At 52.3% G+C, this 17,961-nt stretch overlaps 9 protein-coding genes across 9 annotated transcripts; 4 read left to right on the top strand and 5 right to left on the bottom strand.

Moving 5' to 3' along the window:
* Positions 1 to 187: 187 nt before the first annotated feature.
* On the top strand, positions 188 to 1,486 carry P168DRAFT_235301 (uncharacterized protein; the record flags this gene model as incomplete). Its single annotated transcript, XM_024833457.1, has 1 exon — positions 188 to 1,486. One exon carries the CDS (start codon positions 188 to 190, stop codon positions 1,484 to 1,486), a length of 1,299 nt encoding a protein of 432 aa, XP_024693238.1.
* Positions 1,487 to 1,829: 343 nt separating this feature from the next.
* P168DRAFT_317696 (uncharacterized protein) lies at positions 1,830 to 2,163 on the bottom strand (the record flags this gene model as incomplete). Its single annotated transcript, XM_024840132.1, has 2 exons — positions 1,830 to 1,999; positions 2,094 to 2,163. The coding sequence occupies 2 exons, from the start codon at positions 2,161 to 2,163 to the stop codon at positions 1,830 to 1,832; spliced, it is 240 nt and encodes a 79-aa protein (XP_024693237.1).
* Positions 2,164 to 2,768: 605 nt separating this feature from the next.
* P168DRAFT_289541 (demethoxyubiquinone hydroxylase family protein) lies at positions 2,769 to 3,748 on the top strand. The gene has a single exon (XM_024837023.1). It carries the CDS (start codon positions 2,959 to 2,961, stop codon positions 3,697 to 3,699), a length of 741 nt encoding a protein of 246 aa, XP_024693236.1. The 5' UTR covers positions 2,769 to 2,958; the 3' UTR covers positions 3,700 to 3,748.
* A 136-nt stretch (positions 3,749 to 3,884) lies between these two features.
* On the bottom strand, positions 3,885 to 5,888 carry P168DRAFT_310246 (FAD-dependent oxidoreductase; the record flags this gene model as incomplete). Its single annotated transcript, XM_024839380.1, has 4 exons — positions 3,885 to 4,943; positions 5,057 to 5,264; positions 5,322 to 5,563; positions 5,619 to 5,888. 4 exons carry the CDS (start codon positions 5,886 to 5,888, stop codon positions 3,885 to 3,887), a joined length of 1,779 nt encoding a protein of 592 aa, XP_024693235.1.
* Positions 5,889 to 6,511: 623 nt separating this feature from the next.
* P168DRAFT_251384 (putative CorA family metal ion transporter) lies at positions 6,512 to 9,350 on the bottom strand. Its single transcript, XM_024834266.1, has 5 exons — positions 7,357 to 9,350; positions 7,231 to 7,304; positions 7,131 to 7,183; positions 7,028 to 7,081; positions 6,512 to 6,977 (listed from the first exon to the last, which is right to left on the bottom strand). The coding sequence occupies exons 1-5, from the start codon at positions 8,963 to 8,965 to the stop codon at positions 6,887 to 6,889; spliced, it is 1,881 nt and encodes a 626-aa protein (XP_024693234.1). The 5' UTR covers positions 8,966 to 9,350; the 3' UTR covers positions 6,512 to 6,886.
* Positions 9,351 to 9,691: 341 nt separating this feature from the next.
* P168DRAFT_234472 (putative NADPH oxidase (NoxA)) lies at positions 9,692 to 11,503 on the bottom strand (the record flags this gene model as incomplete). Its single annotated transcript, XM_024833418.1, has 4 exons — positions 9,692 to 10,581; positions 10,639 to 11,048; positions 11,096 to 11,350; positions 11,409 to 11,503. 4 exons carry the CDS (start codon positions 11,501 to 11,503, stop codon positions 9,692 to 9,694), a joined length of 1,650 nt encoding a protein of 549 aa, XP_024693233.1.
* A 2,235-nt stretch (positions 11,504 to 13,738) lies between these two features.
* Positions 13,739 to 14,805, top strand: P168DRAFT_289537 (uncharacterized protein). Its single transcript, XM_024837022.1, has 3 exons — positions 13,739 to 14,130; positions 14,189 to 14,505; positions 14,561 to 14,805. Exons 1-3 carry the CDS (start codon positions 14,073 to 14,075, stop codon positions 14,612 to 14,614), a joined length of 429 nt encoding a protein of 142 aa, XP_024693232.1. The 5' UTR covers positions 13,739 to 14,072; the 3' UTR covers positions 14,615 to 14,805.
* Positions 14,806 to 14,991: 186 nt separating this feature from the next.
* P168DRAFT_289536 (putative MFS glucose transporter) lies at positions 14,992 to 16,836 on the top strand. Its single transcript, XM_024837021.1, has one exon. It carries the CDS (start codon positions 15,276 to 15,278, stop codon positions 16,551 to 16,553), a length of 1,278 nt encoding a protein of 425 aa, XP_024693231.1. The 5' UTR covers positions 14,992 to 15,275; the 3' UTR covers positions 16,554 to 16,836.
* A 213-nt stretch (positions 16,837 to 17,049) lies between these two features.
* On the bottom strand, positions 17,050 to 17,779 carry P168DRAFT_289535 (putative rhamnosidase B). The gene has a single exon (XM_024837020.1). The coding sequence runs from the start codon at positions 17,542 to 17,544 to the stop codon at positions 17,227 to 17,229; it is 318 nt and encodes a 105-aa protein (XP_024693230.1). The 5' UTR covers positions 17,545 to 17,779; the 3' UTR covers positions 17,050 to 17,226.
* Between the last annotated feature and the right edge of the window lie 182 nt (positions 17,780 to 17,961).

Genomic DNA, 17,961 nt, shown 5'->3' with positions numbered 1-17,961 from the left:
GGATTCGTGCACGTTCATACTGCCAGGTGTCGACGGCTTGCTGACTCACCCTGCATAGCTGCCTGTTCATCCGCCTCACCTTCCCTATCGATCTACTTCACTCCCCCATCTCGTACCATATCATCATCTCGTCTATCATGCTGTAAACAATCAATTCTCCGCGGTCTCACAGACCAGTACAACCGCTATGCCTTCCTCCGAGCAGCAAGGGGACATCCCTCCAGTGTACCAAATCGACCTGTCCCTCCCCCCAGAAGAGCGCTACGTCCACCTAGCCACCATCTACCGCCGCGAGATGGTCGCCCTGACAGGCCTCTTCGACGACCTCCTGGCCCTGGTGGCTCCTACTCACGCCATCCCCTGGATCAAGCGCGTCTCTCGGGTCTTCCTCCGCCGCTTGCATACCTCTGACGAGACGGCCGAGCTCAAAGGGATCAGCCGCGTCACTGGTATAGATATGTACCTGCTTGTCGCGCTCAACGTCCTCCTTGATACCCTCATGGGATGTACCAGCGGGGCGGCTCTATGCCAGGATGACGAGGACGAGGGGGCTAGGCCGCGCATGCTGCACTTCCGCACGCTGGACTGGGGCATGGACGCATTGCGCAAACTGCTTGTCCGGTTGGAGTTTGTCCGCTCGCCGGATACGCACACCGTGCTTGCGACTAGCATTACCTATGTTGGGTTTGTGGGTGTGTTGACGGGCGTGCGCCAAGGCCTCAGTCTGAGCTTGAACTTCCGTCCTGTTCATGATGCTAGTAGTCGCTGGGCGAACTACCGCTTCTATGGGAGTCATTTGTTAGTGTTGTTGGGACTGCGTCCCTCTATAGCGTCTGTCCTCCGCGGGTGTCTCGTCCCGGGTGTGCTGCCAACTCCCGGACCCCCGCTACATCAGGCGCTACCGGTCCTCCTGCGCACGCCGACAACGGCCGCGTACCTGGTGCTGTGTGACGGCACCACGGCGTACGTCCTCGAGAAAGACCACCGCTCGGCGCACGTCGCCTCGGACTCGACTTTCATCGTCGCCACCAACAGCGACCAGTTCACGCCTGTGTCGCAGGGTACCAACCCTGCGGGGAACCACTCAGGGTCGTTTCTCATCTCCGGCGAGCCTGTCACCATGTCAGACCTGGTACAGGATAGCGCCGAGCGCCGCGCGTACATGCAACTACAGTGGCATAAGAAGGTCTTAGCTCGCAGGAGTGACAGTGGCACTAGGAGTAGTGGGAGTCGGAGTAGTAGTAGGGGTAGTACTACGCACCGACACGATAGTCTGCGACGCACGCGCTCGTCAAAAGCAGCCACGTCTTTTCCGACGCCTTTTGTGGATATGACCGTTGAGCCGAAGGTCACTGCTACAAGTAGGGAAGTCATTCGCTGGACGACGGCGTATCCGATTACGAATGAGGTTACGCACTTCGCGGCTGTTATGGATCCAAGGGCCGGGAGGGTTGTTTGGATACGGAGATTTTTGGAGGGGGTATAACTTCTATTTGCGTATTACCCTTTGTCGTTCGCCTAGCGATACTGTCATCGCAGTGTTGATATTTATATGGTTCGCCCTGTTTCTACTTATTCATTGCAGCATTGTCCATTTTGATACCGTCGCAGCATCATCCTTATGTTATCATTGCAGCATTGGTTATTATACTATCGCAGTACCCATCTTTATAATCATCATGTACTTAATCTACATTCCTAACAATTCATCCAGTACATACACCATAGATCACAAGATCCTCAACCCTCGTCTACCTAGTAAACCCCAGTATCCATCCATGAATCCCCTCCTCAAGCCCAAACCTTACATAAAAGAGGAAGAAGAAAAATCAACAAGAATGACTTCCCTCCTCCTCGCCCCCCTTACACCCATCCTGACACACCTTCGGATGGCCCACATCGCCGGGATTCTTACAGTGGAAGAGGGTCTTGCTTAGGTCTTCTTTTTCTTCCACGTCGCTGTTTTTGAGGGCGTTTTTAAGGTCGGATTCTGTGAAGCCTTTCGTTCATTCTTTCTGTTAGTACTGAATTTATTGTTGATCTTGTTTTTTTGGGAGGGAGGAGAGGGAGAGGAACAGGACTGGGAGGGATACCCTTGGATTTGATCAGCTCGTCAGCGCAGTAGTCAAAGCTCGGGGTGCAAGTTTTGTCCTCGGTGGTCATGTTGATTATTGTTGATTTGGCGAGGGTGAGGGGGAGGAGGGGGAGGAGGAAGGTTGTTGGTTTCATTGTTATTATAATATTTTGATCCCTCTTCTTCTTTTGGTAGTACTCTGTTGTTGCTGCGTGAAGCTTGGTTGGTAGATGGCTGGTTGTGGTATATGACTGTATGGGTAAACGTCTGAGGCAGAGAAGATGGGGGAGTTACCCTGATATATGTACGTCTGAGGATACATGAGTGTTGTCTACGTCAGGGGCATGAAATCAGGAATGTAGGAGGTTGAGGGTATGTCATACATACCAATCGGTGGTATGTACTAGAATGGATCCGAGGGTATGGCATACTCCACGCTGATAGACATTTGAAGAGCTTACTTACTACCTAGTCTGTAACGGTAATAGTGGAAGCATCATGAACAGTAATTGTTTATGTTCAGTATAAGGGATGTGGTTCTGTTGACTATATCTATACAGATTACGATGTATATCTGGACGGATATAGACACACTGGACTACGGTGTACAACTGAATCATGTTGCAGAACAATATTCCTATAGATTCAACACTCAAGAATAACACTTCGTAAGTAGGATTAATCAATCAATCCACTCTACTTCTCTGATCATCCACACTTCAAAATATGCAGGCATAGAGCTGGTATGACCTATTTAGTGTTATGCAAGAATATGGACACAACTATACCGCTGACTCAGCGTGACACCACCGCGGAAGTTCGGACCGCGAATGACTTCAACTTCTTCTTTACAGCATCACAACACATCGGAAGACACAAACACAATGAAGCCTCTCCAGCGACCATCCCACATACTCAGTGCTGCGCGCACATCCACTCCACGAGTCACACAACCAGGAACCCGCCTCTTCTGGAGCTCCACCAACAATGCTTCCAGCAATGCCTCTAACACCTCCACCAACAGCAACACCGCCACAGAAAAGAAAACCTACAAACTAAATCCCCGGCAAAAAACCTTCCTCGACCGCGCCCTCCGCGTCAACCAGGCAGGCGAACTAGCCGCCACCCTCATCTACGCCTCGCAATCGCCTCTCATCACCCGGTCCCAGCCCCACCTCCGCCCCCTCATGAAACACATGTACGACCAGGAAGCATCGCACCTGTCGACCTTTAACAACCTCCTCGCCACCCACCGCGTTCGTCCCACGGCAATGACACCCGTCTGGCGCGCCGCTGCTTCCTTTCTCGGTTGGTCGACGGCTTGTCTTGGCCGGGAGGCTGCCATGGCTTGTACGGAGGCTGTGGAGACGGAGATTGGCACGCATTATAATGACCAGGTGAGGGAGATTATCTCCTGGGAGAAGGATGCTGAGTCGAAGGGGGAGGTGCTTGATGAGGAGATTGCGAGCTTGGTGGCTTCTTTGAGGAGGATTCGCGATGAGGAGCTCGAGCATTTGGATCATGCGGTGGAACATGATGCCAAGATGGCGACGCCGTATGATCCGCTTGTCGGGGTCATTCGTGCCGGGTGTAGGGGGGCGATTGAGATTTCGGAGAGGGTTTGACCTGTATTATAATCTTTCTTTTGGGTCTTTTGATTGTCGTTGTAGCGTGTACTTTTAGGGGACTATGTTTGATTATATAGATACCTGGACTGACTCGATTGGTGTCCATGACTTTATATGCTTGAATCAATGGTATATAAGAATCTGGATCTTCATTCTTATCGTCGACCTGACCTTGCCTACTACTACTGAGATGCAGGATAACAACCAAACCTAGCATCCTCCCCATCCCACCCCACCCCCTGATGCACCGTCAACAGATTCCCCGGATCCAAACTCGCCTTAATCCTCATCAAACGCTCATAATTCTTCTCCCCCCAGAACGCCCCAACCGGATCTGGCTCAAACACATCCGCCTCGTTCTGATACGCTCCTCCCCCAGGGGTGAACTCTCGCAGCGGGTTCATCGCCTGATGGGTATCATGGAATACCTCTCTCACGACATCGGGGCCTGTTACCACAGTGTCGAAACTGCGTACGTGGATAACATGCCATAGTCCATTGCGCCACGCGGGCGTCACGGACGATGCACCCGGTCCGTCTGGCTCATCAGATGCTGGCAGGTTCTGTGAGTATACAGTAGGCGCTGTCATTAGGATCAGCATCTGCGACGCATCGTTCCTCTGGCCCGCCAACCGGATGTCGTTTAGTATAGACGTCAGTCTTGTTTGTTTGTCCTCTCCGAGGAAAGCCTCTCGTGGTATGATCCGTGATGACATCACCGTTCCGCTGGATACTGACCGTTCTAGCAATTTACCGTCCAGTATTCCCTTGGCGACCTCGTAGAAACCAGATACAGAGGTTAGATTGGCCTCGCGTGCCATTCCTGCCTCCTCCGTCAATGTCATAAGTGACTGCACAGACTCCCCCGCCGCCGCATGATCCAGCAGTGCAGTGGCCATCACCATCGTCGACGGCTGCTCTGTCCGCCCCCCAGGCAGGATGTAGCCTCCCCACCCTTCAGACGCCCAGCGGTCTGCACTGGCGACCACGGCAGCGAGGAGCTTCTCTGCATTGCCAGGATCAGAATTGGGTAGGTCCATCGTGAACACCTCCATTGACTTCTCGGCATGCGCTGCCACGCTCATCTCCATGATCACCCCGAAGGTCCCGCCTCCGCCGCCGCGCAGGGCGAAGAAGATGTCTTGGTTTTGGCATCGGTTGGCGGTTACGTATGTCCCGTTTGGGAGGACGGCTTGGAATTGGTAAACGTTGTCGACGCCGAGGCCTGCCGTAGTCGTTAGCTGGATCATTCGATGACCCTACTATCTGCCGCCTGCCATAGGCAAGTACGAGATAAATGGATAGAGAGGAATAGAGAGAGAGCAGGAGATACCCAATTCAGGAGACAGCATACTATGCCCTCCCCCCGTAATCCACCCCCAGCAGCTCCCACCGTCTTCGACATCCCTCCAACAACCCTATAACCATGCGCGTGTGCAAACTCATAGATCCCCTCGAATTGCTGTCCTGCTCCGAATGTAATCACACCACCGACTGGGTTATGGCATCCATCGGGGGTAAAAGACCGGTCTAGCCGGATTGCCGGTTGATATTTGTGTGTCCTATTGGATTAGCTCTCTTCATTCTCATCTTGCTACCAAGAGGGGACAATGGTATACCATAGTGCAAGCGCATCCGGCGCCGAGCTACGCCCTTTGTAATCGTGTCCTGTATTCTTGATAACCAAGCGAAGACGGTGTCGATGCGCGAACTCCATCGTCCGCTGCACGTCCTCCACGGTGTGCACTTCGACGTATTTCCTGGGCACGGCTCCCTGTTGACAGTCACCTGCTGGGTGTAGTCCGGTTGTGGTATTGAACACACAGGTTTCGCCTGTTGCTTGGCAGGAGGCCCAGTTTCCCTGTGTCGAGTAAGTAAGCCCGCAAAAGACTCAGAGGGCTGGGATAGAACCATACAGTGGCATATCCACCAAATATGTCAGATATAAATGCTGCATCCATCTGATTGCCCACCACGCGCTCACACTCCTGTGTGTCTGGGCTCTGCGGCGCGCCGCTCACGGAGGTAAAGCATGGTGCTAGCACCGGCTGACCGGTGAATAGTCGCCCTGATACGCTCTGGTTGAATGCGTCCCAGGTCGGGCTGTTGACAGATGCAAGAGAATTGATGAGAAGGCATTGTGCGTGGCCGAGTATGAGCGCTGGCACGGCGTGGGTGAGAATCATCGTGGCCTCTTTGCTAGAGGGCGTCGAAATATTATTTGCTCTGATATGCGGGTCTGGGTATTGAATCGAGGATGGGTGTGGTAAATATTTTAGGTTGCACGATGCTGATCTATCTATTCTAGGACTGACTGTGTGTGCAGCTATACTATTGAGATATTATTGCATGATGCTTCTCGTGGCTGTCATACCTTTCCTTTTCTAACCTCTCACACAGGTAATGATATGTCTGGAATACATACACGGAATATAGTCATAGCTAGTCATATCTAGCATATTGTCTATTGAACATTGAAAGTGGAGTCTGTTATCTATCAATTGTACAAAATATAAAATTGGGTCGATGAGTTGATAACTAGTCGGTGAGACAGACTTGCGTTCTTTTCTCTCTTGCTGCGCCATTCACTGATACATACTTTCATGCATATTACAATATATCACTGCATCAGACCTCCGCCATGAGCAGGACTCTTTGTAGAAGGACGGCCTAATATGATCTCAGTCTGTCAATCTTGATTGGATGTTGTTGAAGTAGATGTAGCCTATAGCTGTTATTTTTTATTTTTTTCTCAACTCTAAGGGTACCCGAAGACAATCTGTTCTAATGCCCATGGATGATGGGTATACTGCTTGATCTTGTCATTGTATCCTGGAGTGTGTTTTTCGGATTTATAATCTATGCTAATCTATAGTACATAAGGATACGACGCATCCTATGATATGAACAGCGTACACCCTCAGATACCCGAATATCTTTTGATTTCTGGGTGTGGAGGGCCTGGGATTTGTGTTTCCGTTCATCTAAGGCTGGCCTACAGACGTTTTTTCTTCCCCATGTTTAGCCACTGTGAAAGCCAGTGGAAGCGCTCTGGGTGGGGATGGAGACTATCCAGTGTAGGATAGCTTGTTCTATACATCAGGCGTCCCTGACATTTAACGGACACCCTGGTAAGTAGACGCATGTCAACAGTCTAGCTTCGTCACGTAGACAGAACGGCAACCTAGTCCGTTCTCTGCCGTCGTCGCTTCCGCGAGCTCATGATAAGGCGCTTCTGCGCGAGGCGCACGAAGTATCGGCGTAATTTATCGCGCCTGTCATCATTAGCGAAGTGTACCACGGGTACGGGGATAGAAGAACGTACATTAAGAATGCAGTCGTCGCGAAGACGAACGGAATGGCAATGATCCAGAAGTATCTAGCTTGTGTTAGCAGATACTAGAAGAACAGTATAGTAGTGGACATACGAATCGCTGTGTTGGATGCCGAAGAAGGTTTCGAAGTTCATTCCGAAGTAGCCCTACATTATCAGTAATGCAAAAACAAGAAAGGTTAGAGAGGAAATACCGTCAAAAATGTTAATGGTAGATAAAAGCAGGTTACAAGTGTAAGCTGCTTCATGCTTTCGTTCTGATATGCGCCTGTACATCGTCAGATTTATCCCTATCGCCGCAAATGAAAGAGAACGCATACCGATGGTATTAAAAATCAAATCAATCATGTTATCAGCAGCCCGTCGCATCTGATCGTACCCCTCCACCATCGTAATGCAGTGGTCCAGCGCATCGCCCAAATACGTATGGCACATAGGGCTGATGGACACGCTCGAGCCACTCAAACTCTTGAGATTGGGCGTGGCGACGCCGATCTGCGACGCTTCTTCGTCGGACGAGGTGTTGCGGCCTGGGATCTTGACCGGCAAGCCAGGCGGATTGACGGGCTCCGACCGATGGTCGCGGAGCGCGTTGATCACGTTCACGACCGGTTGCATGGAATTGCGCAGGATGGAGATCTCCGAGGTCAGGATGTACAGGCTCTTGGACTGGTCGATGTCGGGATCGGTTAGAACCTCCAGCTCCAAGTCTCCGATCACGTCCTGGTAGGCGGTGGTGACTGGAATAGCTAAATCGATGATGGCGTCGAGAATAGCCTGCAGGAGCATGCTGGCGTCGCATGACTGCCGGAGGATGGTCTCCGGGGACATGAGTCGCTTGACGATCGGGGCTTCAATATCCCCTGCGCTGTTGTCAAAAAACGATGTAACGCTGTTGTCCGCGTTGAGGAAGATTGACACCTGCTCGAGGGTGACGCAGAGACCCTTGGCTGCGAGCACCGCGTGCCGTTCCATGAATGCGATCCGGTCTTCGTTGGGCCCCCCGCGAAAGCGCTGCATTGTGCGGGCAGTGCACCTCCCGTCCGTCAAGTCCTCGACCGGCATGCGACCTCTGTTCGAAGTTTTACCCCTTGATGAAGGAAAGGTCCTATTCGCCGCGCGACGGCCGTTGTTCCGTCTCCGTGGGGACTTTAGCGTGAGAATGTCCTTCAAGGCCTCCAGGATGATCCCCATGCTCGTGGACCGCTTTTTGGCTACCGACTTTGCGCTTTGAAAAGAACCACGACGGCCGTGAGCGCACTCTTCGTGCCGATTGCTGTCCTCGTCCTCGGAGTCGCTCGAGTCGCTCTTATCTTCCAAAACCCGAACCAGCTTCTGCAGCGTGAGTACGACGTAGGCATGATCCGAGTACCAGTCCACCTTGGTGCGGTTCGTCGTGTTGATCAGATCCTCAATCGCTAGCCGATGTAGCGACTGCTGGTTTCCCAGGATGCGGATGACGTCCCAGCTGAGACCATTCACGTTGATCCATCGGCACTGCACCCAAGGCTCTTTCTTCCGAGCCAAGAACGGCGCCAACGTGTCATTGTCGAGCTCATACTGTCGCATTTCGTGCTGCGAGAAATCGACCACGATGATGTCACATTGTCGGTGCAGATGGGGCGGGATATTCGGGGTCCAGTCGGCTTCGTAGGCGGGAAGCGGCTGGTTCGGGTCGATACCTGGCTCCGTCCCCGGCTGCCAGCTGTTATCTTGGGAAAAGCCTTCGGCATGGTACGATCGCGCCGTGTTGCGTCGCATGCGATTCCGCACGGTTTCTCTCGAGGTGATTCGGGTGACCGTGTCCGGGGAGGCTGCGTCCCGGGGCGAGGAGACTGGGCGATTCGGCGATCGCGGATGGGCCTCGATGTCCTGAGGTGGCGGTGGGAAGGCCTCGGTTGAGACCTGATCAAGCATGTCGCTGCTCATCGTGATGTCGGTGGGCGAATTGGTACTCGCGCATCTAGTAGGTGCGACATGGGCTAGATAAGCCACGCCGCGGGTCCTTGACCCCTTTATAACGCGAGGAAGAAATACACCAGACAGAGCATTGATAGAACAAAGCGGGCGAAAAATTTAGACCAATTCTAAACCAAGTCAACGATTCGAAAGATCGACTGGATAGAGACGCCTGCCAAGGCGCAATTCTTCCGATTCTGTGGACTCATGCGGAGGCCGGTATGACGTTCTCGAGAGCGCTTTCCTTGGATGTTCAAGAAAGAACAAATCGCTGCACAGTGTGGGGGAAATAAACCAGCGATAAGAAAGAATCAATTAACGCGACATTCCTGGACAGACAAATGTGTAAGTTCTCTATCGCAAGAACGATGGAGAGAAAAAGTGAAGCTGATCAAAGTCGCGTTGACTTGACGTAGTGCATCCCGATCCGGTTAGCGCTATCCCTGATCGACATCGCCAACTGGTCAATATTTCGACGATCTAGTCTGGACTTCGGACTCTACTTTTGACAATCGTGTTTATGAGCCAACAGAAAATGAAGATATATAAATCACACAGTATTGTACAAGGTATCGCATCATACAAATATTCCACAAAACACGCCACACGTTCCAATGAAGATCCAGGAAAAAGAAACAAAACAAGAGAAAGGAAAGACAAGAAAATCGTGAATCATAAATGATAGATGGTAAGCCATCAAAAGTGCTCCTTCCAGAACTTGAACCTCACATCCCTCGTCGACGCTTTCGAGGTAGCTTCACGGATCTGTCGAGCCGCCGCGTTGGGCCCGCAGAAGTACACTCCAATCTCGGTGGTCAAAGCCCCATGCAGACCAGACATGTACGTCTGATCGTGCAGACCGTCTCGCATGGCAGTGAACAGGCGGGTAAAATCCGGGCGACCAAAGTTGGTACGACTCCGCAACTCCGTCAGTGGGTCGACATCCTGACCCACCGAGTTGAGGTAGATGTTAGCCGCTGTGTCGGGATCCAGACGTTGCGTGAGGTACGTGTGGATGCGCAAGAACTCGGCGCTGCCCTGGCTGGCAGCTGTTGAAGCGGACTGGGATTCCAGCGAAGAGAGCAGCGCCTGGAACCATTCAAAGGACGACGTATCCTTACACACCCAGATGAACTCGACACGGCGCAGACGTCTCGGGGGGTTGGGGCCGGACCGCAGGTGCCATATGTTTTTTAGGATAGACGCCCATGGCGTTACCCCGATGCCGGTGCCAATTAGGACGGCAATTTCGTTCTCGAAGACGTCTTCGGCGGGCGCTCCGTAGGGCCCGTCGACGCGGAGTTTGGGCATCTTCTGCCCGTTTTCGAGGGCGACTTCGTACATGCCGAGGGGGTCGAGCCCTTCGAGGTCTCGGGCCTGCGCGGGTCCGCATCCTAGTGCGTCTCCGAGAGCCCGGGTGAAATCCCCGACTTGGCGGACGTGGATGCTGATGTATGGGTCGAAGGGGCACGAGGTGATGGTGAATGGGTGCCACTGGTTGCTGGAGACCTCGGGGACTTGGATAAAGAGCCACTGTCCGGCCTTGTACTTCATGCTGTCTTTGCAGAATTGGACCTCCATGGCATCTGTAATCGTTAGATGGTACAAGTGGGGGCGATAGGCATAATGCGTCTATATCATACCGTAAGGGTGACGGATCACTTTGGTGATGACCGTGGCACGACGAGCCCTAATCTCGCGATAAAGTCGCTCGAGAAGGTAGAGTCCGCCGCCCACAAGCTCCCACCTCCACCCCTCATACCCGATGCAATGGTCCCAGAACTGCTTCCCCGCGAACGGTGAAATCGGATGGTCGGTGTCGCGGACAAAGCACCCCGTGGCGTGCGTGTACAGGGCGAGCATGAATGGGACGAACAGGTGATGCGTGTACCAGAAGGTCTCGAATGACTGCTGTCGGATGCGCCGATGCGAGGTGGTGTACATCAGCATCATACAGAGAAGCATGACATGACCGGTGATTCCACCCGCCTGGGTGAAGTGGATCTGCACGGCCGTCACCGGGCGGAGTTGGTCTTTTTCAATGTTGAAAAAGCTGTTTCCCGTAAGCACGATACCTGTTTCAACGCGACAGTAACTTACTTAACATAGTGGGAAGCGACGTGGAGAATGGTGAAGAGGAGGAGGGCATATGCCACTTGGCGATGGAACCAGGCCGTCTCATCGAGCGGCATCCATCGCACGCGTGGTCGGAGTGTCTTGATGATATTCCGGCACATGGGAAGTAAGATCAAGGCCCCATCGCAGGTGAGAACCAGCCCTGCAGCTCTGGAGATCCATACGGAATAACCCAGGGCGTTGAGTGTTGACAACTTGGGGTTTGTTGCTTGCTGCCACCTGCACGTCATCAGTCGGGGATTAGATTATGATATCTCGCCATAACAGGACAACTTACCATCCGATCGCAAATATCGCAACGTGAAAAGCCCAGAAGGTGGAGTAGAAAAGGATTTTGGACCCGGTAAACTGCGATCCCCATGAAAACGCCATTCTGACCGATGATGCTCAACAGCCCGGGCAACCATCGACCTGCGATGAATGATATACGGGACACTGTCGTGATTATTTTCGCGTAATCGCCTGTGAACACGTAAAAGAAAAGTCGGCGACAAGAAAAAGGCCGTTCTAAGATCTCCCAGTCTAGAACATGAAGTTTCTTTCAATAATTCCCCCAGTCTAGGCCGTGTTGAGATCAGAGCCAGGTCTAGGCCGACGAGATCATGGGCAGATGGGAGGCGGTTTGCTGTACAATTGCGGCATAGGGACCCGAGAGTCCAACGACGCTATCTTAATGCGATGTGAGGTTATTTTTGGTGTTCAGCCATCGAACGAGGCGAGTTCACGCGACGTGGGCGGAGAAATGGCGTCAAGAGACACGATAAAGGGGCTTTGAGGCGGCGGCTTTTACCAATGTTATCATCGGTTTGCGAGAGAAAGATTTGGTGGTGGGGTTAGTGGTTAGTGTTTTTTCTATCTTTTCTTTTTTCTTTTATTATTTTTATTTTTATTTTATTCTTAGGGTACAGGCCAATGGAGTTGGCGTCTTGGTATCCAGAGGGATGGATTCGGGGTGCAGGGAAAAAGAGGGGGAAATAGACAGAAGAAAGAGTTGGCGCTGGTGCTGCTGCTATATTTACATCGTCCTGCGTTTAGGGCTCCCTGACCCTTGGCCCCATATATTCATTGTATTTGTTTGTGTATAATGATTTCGATCTATTCATATTTGTTCCAGACTGGGTTTTTCGTGAGCCATGGGAAGATATCCCTATGCCAAATAGATCGCACTGCAGAACACACGAGCCTTTCTGCTCCTCGTACCCTCTCCTTACATCAATTGATTCCTTCTGCAAAGCGAAGGTTCATACCTATCATCCCACCAGTCCTTGGCTCATAGCTCGCTCGCTACCCCCGATTGGGTCATTGGTTGAAGGTGGAATGCCGATGTCAAAGCCCTCGTCTCTTCCCCAGGCTTCTTCTTAAATTCTCACATCCTAGTGACCCCATCCACTAGACCATGTGGTCCCAGGGTCAAGTGGCAATTGTTGGAGCTCGATGAATACCCTAGCTCTGTGGAATGATTTGCTTTCCCAAGTGGAGCCACCACTGCTCCTTCGGTAAACACCCTATAGGAGACGTTCTGCAAGCGCGCTGTCTATCATCACACGGGTCAGGCTACTCAACTGCACCACACCATTTCTCTGCAACAATGCAACGGTCATGTCAGGATATTGCATGGAAATGTCCAAATATAGCCCAGGCCCTGTCCAGTCCAGTATTAGAATGGACAGGCCCTAGCCTGAACTGGTAACCATCTCCGTGAGGAGACCTATATATATCCTCCTCCCGAAATATCGCGTCCTGGCAGTCTCAATAGTGGAGCTGGTGGACGGACCGCGAGTGGGGCAGACGCACAGGGCTCCAGGGCTCGGTGGCTCTGCAGGATTGACCTCCCATCACCATTAGTGGACTCTTTGAGCACATTGGATGAGTGATCGACCGATTGGACTCAAAGCAATATACTAGAGTGGAAAAGACGGTGAAGTCGATCTTTTCAAAGAGCCGTACAGAGTAGTGTCAATGTCCTGATCATTCTGTCGACGCGGGGAATCGTCGGGGTAGTAATTAGGGCTAGCGTCTAGTATAGAGGAACTGTATCTGTATCAGCCTGAAGAAAGGACCCCGTATGTGGCGACGATACATCCCAACCCAACAACGTGCAAAGGACTAAAAACAGCAACAAGACGTCCATCTTCTCATTTTCTCAACCATATTCTGCTCCTGCCAGTGAGGCGCCGAATCAAACAGGAAAAGCCCGACGTGATCGGAGACTAAAGCGAGTTGCCGCCCATTTTGCTGCAGCTCTCGTCACATTGGTCTGCCTGAGGTCCCCCGCCATCCAACCACAGCCCTAACTGGGCCCCACTTTTGACTGTTACGTCGGGATCGCTTCCTCCCCCTCTCCTCACCTGGTCCCTTGTGAAGAAGCCAAGAGGGACAGGGTCGGTGATGACTTGTTATTGGTCTGTCGCTAGAATTTGGTCGAGAAGCGAGCGCATCGCAGCGATTCGAACCGGCCTATGGATGAATCCCTCCCCCGGTCCCCGCCCAGGGCCCGTGGACGTCCCATCTGCCGCTGGGGGAAATAAGCGATCCAACGTGGATGGACAGCGTAGATAATCGGCTCTCCTTCCCCTATCTTCCTTAAGGTCCCCGACTTGCTGGGTCTGTCGGGCTTGATATGGCGTGACTGTCGTCTCGGGCTTCTTACGCTTGGATCTTTCGTGTGATGTGATTGAACCTTATCATCCACTCGACATCCAGCCCATCTGCCACAATCAAGACAATACGAGAGGAACAAAAAAAAGACTTCAGTTCTAGACAAACCCGTTGCTGGCCATGTCAATATCTATACCACTCCGCTCACATCTTCTGGACACGGTGGATGGCTAAAACGGCCGATCGAGTCGCATCAGTACTTCGTCTGCCTTTTCTTTCGCTGGACGAAAGTCAACCCAATCCCTAAACCTCACGACTGTCAACATTCTTCACATATTTAGCCATGGGGAGGTTGATCAAGAACCACTGGGGGCGTCTCATCATCCTAACCGCCGCAGTCTGTATGTTCTCCCACAGCACCCATTCCCCTCGGAAATTCACTAACAACATTCGAAACAGTCCAGATAGGCAGCGCCATCGAAGGCTTCATCTGGCCCAAAGTCTTCTGGGACTTTGTGTCTCACAATCTCAACGGCGCCGTCCAGCCCATCCCCGTCCTTCAGATCCTCAATCTCATAATGGGCTTGCTCGGCCTCGCCTGGGAATGGCCGTTGAAATTCTTCGCTGGGAGCCTGGCGCATCGCAGCATCGAGATCCGTCTCATTTTATATCCTTTGAGCGCCCTTCTGGCTGCGCTACTGTACCAGGGAACCGATCCTGCCATCTATTACGTGGTTGGGATCATAGTGTATTTTTGGGCGTATAGCGAGGGCGAGGTATGTTCTGTTTGTGGTTATTTGCGACGATGGAAAACTGACATGATATTGCTAGGTGGTATGTCCTGAACCGTGGACCTTGCCCAAACGACGATCGCTCAAGGTATAGCACCTGTACATGTTATGACGACTTACGATGGACGATGGAATGTTATCAATTATTTTAATGATGGCTGGAATTCACTCCGGCTTCATGGTGGGACTTGGGAATGGCCGCTTGGTCGGCTGCAAGCTCGCTATTGTACCATATGATGTAGTATGAAGTGTATATAGCAACGAATCAATCCATATATATCTATACAAATGACTAAAATGAAGCTGAATAGTCTCAACATGGTAGACTCATACTGAAGGATGACAGACTAAGCCCAATCGGGAAGAGTGACGCAACCGTCAAAACAGCCAAACATCATCCTCATTCCTCAGGCTCTCTCTCTCTTCTTCCTTTCACTTTCGCTTCATCGCTTCATCACTTCAACTACATCCCGATTACCCATTATCAGGGACTCAAGTGGAAGACATGGCCTCTGGAGGGTCCCCTGCCCGGGTCACTCCCTACCTAATCTATCTGGTGTTCATCACCACACTGGGACCCCTACAGTTTGGATACCATCTCGTCAGGAACACTACTCCAACCCTCGTCCTATCTCCCAGCTAACGTCTCCCAATAGGCAGAGCTTAATGCCCCTCAATCTGTCATAACATGCGAACGCCAGTCCATCCATGCAGAGGCAAAGACCATCGACTCGAACCTACCACAATGCATCCCCATGAACCCCTCCCAGTTCGGGCTGGTCTCGTCCATCTATACTCTCGGGGGCTTGCTCGGTGCCCTGCTGGCAGGGCCCATCTCGACCAAGCACGGTCGTCTCCTGACCCTCCGATCCACCACCGCCTTCTTCATCGTCGGTCCTCTGGCCGCCACCTTTGCGCCTAATATTGGCACACTGGTTCTAGGTCGGTTGGTGTCGGGGATCGGGGCCGGTGCCGCCATCGTGGTCGGTCCAATCTACATCTCGGAGATCGCGCCTCCCACTGCGAGGGGCCTATTTGGCGCCTTCACGCAGATCATGACCAACGTGGGTATTTTGCTGACCCAGTCCATTGGCTATTTCCTCAGCAAAGGGAGCATGTGGCGCGTCATTCTCGTGATCGCCGGTCTCGTGGGTTGCATGGAGCTCCTCGGTCTGACGCTGGTCCCAGAGAGTCCGACGTGGCTGGCGGAGCATCAGCGGGGTAACGAGGCCCGACAGGTGCTGCAGCGCATCCGCGGGAAGGATGCGGACATTGAAGCGGAGATGGACGGATGGCGCCATGCGAGGGATCCGGCTTCGGCCTCTGGGGAGGAGCAGTCACTGCTGGCACCGCCGGCTGGCAACTTGCCTCCGAGGCAGCCGCCGGTGACGATGCTCAGCGCTGCAACCGATTCAGCGTATCGCCCGGCCATTATCGCCGTGATTGGTGTGATGGTCGCGCAGCAGTTTACCGGCATCAACAGCATCATCATGTACAGCGTGTCGCTCTTGCAGACTATCCTGCCCACGACAGCCGCCTTGCTGACCGTGGCCATCTCCGCCATCAACCTGGTCATCACCCTCGCCTGCTCTCCCCTTCCGGACAAGATCGGCCGACGCTCGTGTCTTCTCCTCAGTGTCAGTGGCATGGGATGCAACTCCGTACTATTGGCGCTAGGGATCTACTACAACCAGAAGGCGCTGTCTGCCATCGCAGTACTGCTCTTCGTCTCGTGCTTCGCCGTGGGACTAGGCCCCGTGCCGTTCATCCTCGCCTCGGAGCTCGTCGGGCCGGAAGCCGTGGGCGCGACGCAGAGCTGGGCGCTGGCCGCCAACTGGATCGCCACGTTTGTGGTTGCGCAGTTCTTCCCGGTGCTGAACGATGTCCTGGGCGGACGGGGCAGGGTATATTGGGTTTTTGCGGCCATGGCTTGTCTAATGGGCGGGTTCATCTATGCATGGGTTCCGGAGACGAAGGACAAAGCTAATGCGGATGAGGTTTGGGGGCGAGTTGACGAGAGGAGGAGGGATTAACCGTATTAATTATCAGAAGTTACCGAATTCACATGTGCCATTTCGACTCAAACCAGCAGTAAGCCGCGTATCACCTCTCTTATCAAAAGGTCATGTTTCTAGTTGAAAAGGGCCATAAATGGAAAGCAGAACGAACTCAATTTCAACAACGTAGTACAATATATACTAAGCTACCCTCACGTTCTAAACACTCTCACCCCGTGCACTTCGGACATAGCAGCATATCTTCTTGACAACAACCGGATACTTGAACCAGCAAAGACAAAACATCTATTTACAATGCAGATAAGTCTTCCTTCCAATGCACCAGCCGCCCTCAACACAACTCCACGGCGCAATGCCCCTCTCAGCACAGTGTAGGAACTATACAATGATCAGCACCATGCATGCATATATCTCGGATCACACACGATGTAGAGATGAGGAGGAGAACATACCTTTGTACCACACTTCCAGAAAGGCGCAGTCCCAACACACTTGATATAAGGCCACACCTTCTTGCCGTACTTGGCGATCAACTTCGCGAACCGGATGGCGATTCTCCACTTCGAGACGCGCTTTTGCAGAGTTTGCTCGGTATCGTCGCTTTCTTCGTCGTCGTCGTCCAGATCCAGATCGGCGAGGTTGACTTCGTTGCCTTCGTTGTCGTAGAAGATTGCTGTTTCATTCAATCTCATGTTAGCTGGGTATATCCATTTGCGTTGAGGGGAAGAAGGAGGAGGGGAAACATACCCCCATCATCAGTCTCAATTGCCACAACTTCAAGCAGGCCATCATCGCCAAAGAACTCAATCTTCTGTTTCCCGTCCTCGAGGAGCGAGTTCACGATATTGCCGTTTTCGAACATGGCGGTTATGGCGTCGCCGTCTGCGGGTGCGACGGTGCTGTTGTCTTGTCGTTTGATTAGCGTGGACCTGTCGATGGCCGATGCGAGAACTGTGTGGCTGTAGATGGCCATGAGAAGGGCTTGGAGAAGAATGATGAGCTTCATTTTGGAGGTTGATGGGAGAGTATAGAGTATAGAGGGGTTTGTGAGTCTTTTGTGTTTTGTTGTTGCTGGATTGCTTTGATGCTGTTCTTGTTGCTGTCTGGATATCTATCTTTCTCGCTGGATCCAACGCCCTTTATATACCTTTCCATCTCATGTTGAAGATATCCCAAGACCTTCCTCTCTTCTTTCTAACCACCATATTCGACTCTATAATCGAGTCTTCCACCCGTTCGTGTCAGACATACGAGCCGCCCCTGTAGAAACCCCACCCTTCGTCCGCGATGATGCTATTCCGAGCACACCACGACGCCGAATACACTGCTCACATCAGCGAACAATATCCATCCTAACATCCCTACCATAAACCAGTATAGTGATATTCGTATCTCGACTTGGCGGGGGCCGTTTTGGCTGTCC

The sequence above is a fragment of the Aspergillus campestris genome (genome assembly GCF_002847485.1).
Source record: "Aspergillus campestris IBT 28561 chromosome Unknown P168scaffold_5, whole genome shotgun sequence".
Taxonomy (NCBI): Eukaryota; Fungi; Ascomycota; class Eurotiomycetes; order Eurotiales; family Aspergillaceae; genus Aspergillus; species Aspergillus campestris.
The sequence above is the reverse complement of the archived record's forward strand: the minus strand, read 5'-3'. Positions and strand labels throughout refer to the sequence as shown.